General features: G+C 37.6%; 1 protein-coding gene across 7 annotated transcripts in view; it reads left to right on the forward strand.

Moving 5' to 3' along the window:
• LOC111866189 (E3 ubiquitin-protein ligase HUWE1) overlaps positions 1-6,000 on the forward strand; it is a 160,461-nt gene that overhangs the window by 152,028 nt on the left and 2,433 nt on the right. For all 7 annotated transcript variants that reach the window (XM_023854900.2, XM_033752153.1, XM_033752154.1 and 4 more), the window contains exon 62: positions 2,000-2,190. In XM_023854900.2, the coding sequence (XP_023710668.1) occupies positions 2,000-2,190 (191 nt within the window). The remainder of the gene's footprint in view (positions 1-1,999; positions 2,191-6,000) is intronic.

Genomic DNA, 6,000 nt, shown 5'->3' on the forward strand with positions numbered 1-6,000 from the left:
TGGATATCATCATTAAAAATTTATGACAATAAGTTCTGGGAGAAACTGATTGCCTGTTTTCCATTTATACATCACTGACAACATAGAAAATAACACATCCAACAATTTTTTATTGCAACAGGAACATGTTTATTTAGCAACCGGGCTTTTGCCTAGCAATGATTGGGGGAATACACATATCACACAGACCGCATAGAAAAGGATGTGTCCAAGGATTAGAAAATGATTCATCCAAAATCTCTTTTGTTGTTGCATGTTTATTTGTTGCCATGGAAATGTGTTTACCAAGTGATTACGTAGCAACAGTGTGGGGGGTTAAGCACGTGCGGACACACAGGTCTCTTCTGATCAGTTTCACAATCACCATATACAAGACATAACACTTCCCCCACATATGAGGAACACATACTACGTCAATACAAGACCAGGAAGAACCTCAAATATGTACATCTCTAAAAGAGATATATCTGCACAACTACTACACCCAGACAAAATGTAAGAAAACCTTTTATATACATTTGATTATTCGATTTGATTTGATTTGATCTTAAAGATTTAACATTTTAACAATTAATATTATCCTGTATTTTGGTACACATGATGGAAATAACAGGTTCTAGTTTGGATGATTGGCTTTATTAGCACTTTGGTTACACTCTATCTCGTAATTACAATTAATACCGCACTGTTGGTGATTTGCAAAATATACAGTTCACCATTGCACATGCACTAGGATTATTTCAATTGATTTGATTTGAGCTTAAAGATTTAACATTTTAACAATTAATATTGTCCTGTATTTTGGTACACATGATGGAAATAACAGGTTCTAGTTTGGATGATTGGCTTTATTAGCACTTTGGTTACACTCTATCTCGTAATTACAATTAATACCGCACTGTTGGTGATTTGCAAAATATACAGTTCACCATTGCACATGCACTAGGATTCTCCATCTTCACCAGTCGTATTCTGGCAACAGATCTCAATGCAGAAACTAGCACTTCAAATCAGTATGAAGTCTCCTTTTTATTTCATCTTCAATCACTCTGTACTCAGATAATGTTCACAATTCACTGAGGATACTCTCCATTCTTGGCCTTGTATCTTCAATTGCTGAACCTCCTGGACTTAGCTGCTAGTGGACTCATATAGCCGCAGCATGGGCAACACAGAAAACACAGTTCTGTTGTTACATAGCGCAGACCACACAGAAAACAAGTCATGTGATAGCTTTCTCGCCAGTCCATTGGTGTGCTGACTGTTGCCTAGCAATGAGCTCTAAACATTCATCCTGTTGTTGCATGCATGTATCACAGTGTGTTTATCAAGCCATTGCCTGGCAATGCGTTTACATGTCACAGTATTTAATCTTACAGGTGAACACGCCTTTTTGTGTATAACAGCATTATATGTTACCAAAGAAAGCAATATTCCAATATGTAAATGTTGGCCAATGTAGGAATCACATATTTTACACACAGGAATTTCCAGACACATTTTTTTATGAAAAGTTTAAAAGTTGTGTGAGTTAATGTAGTAACTACAAATGTTTCTTTGCTTCAAATTAGATGACATTATGAACCAGCATGATGAGGTCCTACAATATGATGAACTAATTACAAACCAAAACCAACATTGATAGATGTCATTAAGATCCCAATCAATTACAAATATAACTATTGTACAAGACAGCCAGTTTCCAGTGGTACAACAAAGGAATGAACACAACAATCAGCATAGTAGGGGGAAAAGAAAGGACGGATGATGTTCAGTTCTGTGTGGTTTGGCCCTTTGTCGTCACGCATTTCCCCATGCATCCTGTTTGGTCTTTGGTACTGCAGTAGGCACTAGTACTGGTCCCACCTCATCCCATTTTTGTAACTTGCTGTGATGTTATGTTGCATGTACTTTACCATGCTCCCTCTGTAAGTCTCATAATTTTATATGTTCCATTCTTTAACCTTGAAGTAATTAGAATGTCATATGCATTTTACAGATTCAGTGGTTCTGGCGAGCCCTGCGCTCATTTGACCAGGCTGCCCGTGCCAAGTTCTTGCAGTTTGTGACTGGAACTTCCAAAGTGCCGCTTCAAGGTTTTGCTGCTCTGGAAGGCATGAATGGAGTTCAGAAATTTCAGATCCACCGTGATGATCGTTCAACAGACCGTCTGCCTTCTGCACACACATGGTATATCTTATCCTTCTACTTCTAAACTAAGGATTTATGAATTCTTGCATTTGTGATTTCAACTTTGACTTGAATTTGATTTTGAACTTCTCTACATTTTCATCCACTAAGGCTGAGTAAGTGAAATTTAATGATGTGAAATATCATCTTGTAATGTGATAATGCAGTAAAACTGTAATAGAGGAAGTGGGGCTTATAATAGTTACTTCATTACATTGACATAAACGACTGGAATTGTCAGTTTCAAAATGTTACTTACATATGTAAAACTGTTGCCTCCCCCCCTCCATTGCCTTTGGTACAAAGAGTAATCTGTTGCAAGCCACTCCTTTCTTCCCTCTTCGCACAACTTACAGTTTTGCTTTGAAACATTATGGCTAACAGTCCTTAAAGATCCTATTAACCCACCATCCCTCTTCCACCTTTGACTGAAAGAAAGTTCACATTTCAGAATCAGACAGCAGCTGACCCCTCTGAAGTTTTAACCACTGAAAAATGTACATCATTTGACATCCTCTGAATTTCCATGGCAGTCTGGTAGCTTGTTTCATTGTATTTTGCGTTGCTTTGCTTGTTTGTGTAGGCACCATTCAGCGTCTTCCCCACCTTGTCACACAGGTTTCCTCTTCTCCTGAGGTTCCACTGATTTTGGATAATGTCGCACAACACAGCTTATGCAGACACGTGTTTAAGGTTTTTTCACATCAGATATCTTTGATTGACACTGACTGAAGATGTCTAAATACCCTGAATTATGGAAACGCAACAGAAGAGCATATATTTGAATATGAAACTTGAAATAATACGTGTGTGTGAAGTCAGCAGCTTGTACAGAAACGAAGTAGGAAGGCTATGTGAATTAACATTTTTGAAAATATTTCCACAGTATGCATCCTGTTGTGTGTCACAAATATATGGTTAAGTAAGATTATCTGTAAGCGGCCTCCGTAGTCTAGAGGTAACGTTCCCACCTCATGACTTGTAGTACGCGGGTTCAAATACCCGGCGGAGGTCTTCAAATTTTTAAGGGCGGAAAAATTCAGGAACAAGTCCTCTGGGAGGGACTTTAAGCCGTGGGTCCCGTGTCGTAGCTTTACGGCACGTAAAAGAACTTCATATCTCCTAAGGAGGTCACTGAGCCAAATTGAGGACGTTTCCTACCCAACAGCAGTCTCTAATACCTCTGGTAGATGGGGGAAGCATTATAGATACCTCTCAGCCAGTAGAGCCGGTCTCGCTGGCTGGGCGGGACTGATGGTAAGTACCAATACCGGTAGGATATAGAGACTGGTAGAAATCATAGAGGGAAGCACAATGGACCAATACTGGTCTAAGTGCATGGGGAAACCCACCCTCTCCAAATAACTAATTAACTAAGATTATCTGTAAGCACAACAAAAAGAAATGTTTTTTTCAGTCAGTCAGTATTTCTCAGATAGAAATTTATTTCTTACCACTGCATNAGTCACCGTTATGTTACCGTGCGGAGGAGGGGGAAGGGAGCGCTGACTCGCCCGCCGCGTCACTGCTGGTGGGGGGGGTTCTCCTTTGCGCAACATGTCACAATATATTACAACATACCCAAGAAGAAATATTGCTTAGAATAGTAACAGCCCAAAGATTTATTACAGCAGAACTGTGGGTGAAATAACTTCCACATTGTGAGAGGCTTCAACTGTGGATTGACGACCTGTCACATAACATTGGATTTTCTACTGTACATGAAGAATCTTAGACTTTATTCCATAATTCCATTTTAAATTCTTTATTCATAATTCTGAATTCTGTATTCTTAATATACATGCCACCTGAAAGCCAGAATATCTTAGTCAGAGCTGGCATCCATTATTAGGCAACAGATCGGTATTCACAGTTCCGTATCATTGTCTGGGCGACGAAACAGTGTTCACGTGGCAACGCATACATGACAGATGTTACCATGGAAATGAAAATCAGGACTAATGTAGTTCCCGTGGTAACAAATACATGAGCTACAGGTGCACAGAACACGTGAAATGGAACCCTTGGACAAGGTGTCTTCTAGGTCGTCCGACTGTCAGTTAAATAGACCAGGACAGAAGTGAGAGGGGAGTTCTGTAGTCAGAATTGCAGCCAGCAGTTATAAGTAGAGTTAAGAATTAAAGGCAAAGTTCAGAATTGCAACCAAGAGTTCAGAAATGAAGTATGAGAGAACACGGAAAGTGTGTGACTTGTTATAGTTGAATTTGTGAAGTACTGTAACTGAGAGTAATTGTATTAGTAATGTCCAATAAACCCGATGATGAAATCCAGAATCCACAATTATTTTTAACGGAACCCTGGACACGTGACAATATCTTAACATATTAGTCACCTTCAGAATAATAATATCTGCTAATATTTTTAAATACAAATTCCTTGTATACTTCTGATATTTTGATAATGGTAATATTGTAATTCTCACACTGTAATGTAAGGCATAACTTTTATAATATGGATGCATTGCACCAAAATATTGAACCACATTGGGAGTTCAGTTAACTTTAGTCGTGTTATATCACACTGCCTGATGATGGTCCCATAAGAACCGATACATGTAGCTGTAAGAAATGAAATTCAATCTGAGAAATACTGATCTGCTGAAAATTTTTTTTTTTTGACTGATTACTTAACCACAATTATGACATTCTTTATGATACTAAAGAACAAAGAGAAATATAGTAGTACTAAAGTTCATTTGATGACTACATGTTGATGAAATTAATTTTGTGATATCGGTTCGTGACTGTGACAAATGTAATGTGATGAGTTCTGTCATGGGCGTGGAAGTTGCTGATGGTGCAGACTTTATACAGGTGTCTATAAAAGCAAGGTTATTTTTCATTGTGAGCGTGGTAACCTGAATGTGTCATTTGATAGGAAAATAAACAGTTAAGGGATTTGAGCATAATTTCTGTGACAGCTGTGCATCTTACAGTTAAGTATAATGCCTGATCCACAGCCATTGCTTATATACATAACATCAGAATGTTGCTTGTATTCCAGTAGTTAGAACAGCCATGAAGTAGTGAAGTTATGTAAGTAGCAGTGCAGTTTGAACTGCTTCATTTGTTACTTATATTACTCAAATACCATAACAGCAATACATTCATTCTCAGATGTACGCATGTGCAGGGAATTCTGGATAAAATGTGACTGAGACTTGTGAGTGAAATGTGAAGGACCTGTGCAAAAACTTTGTGGGCAGGACATTTGTGTTTAAAGGATGTCCCATGTTGAGCAGTCAGTTTCGAATACAGGATGTTGTATTAAGAAAATCTTTAACTGTTTGGTTCAGATAATGCTAACAAGAAGGAGAATGTTGAATTCTTTGTTTTCTTCAAATACCCATGTAAATCAATCCAAAGAACAAGAAATATTGCTATAGCATTATTGCATTATTATTGAAATACACTCAACTCTCGATTATCCGGGATAATGGTGGGCATGGAAATCACGATTAATCGAAAACCCGGTTAAGACAAATTTTATTAAAAGTAGTACTGTAATACTGTACCTTCATAATACTATAGGCCTACCTGTATTTAAATTTATTCAACCTCTTTTTATGTCATCTCATGGCCTATGTAATACTTTTTTTACATTACATGGAAGTATGAATTAGTTATTTGAATCACAGTGTTCAACAACATCCAACAGTTTTTACAAATATTCACACTTAACACTTAAAAAATTTTAATATTGTTGTTTGCTTTTTCGCGGCATTTTCCTTTTTACAGATATCCGTACGAAGCCTACGTAATATTAGCTTGTCACTTAATAAACTGTTCT

The sequence above is a fragment of the Cryptotermes secundus genome, unplaced genomic scaffold (assembly GCF_002891405.2).
Source record: "Cryptotermes secundus unplaced genomic scaffold, Csec_1.0 scaffold599, whole genome shotgun sequence".
NCBI lineage: Eukaryota > Metazoa > Arthropoda > Insecta > Blattodea > Kalotermitidae > Cryptotermes > Cryptotermes secundus.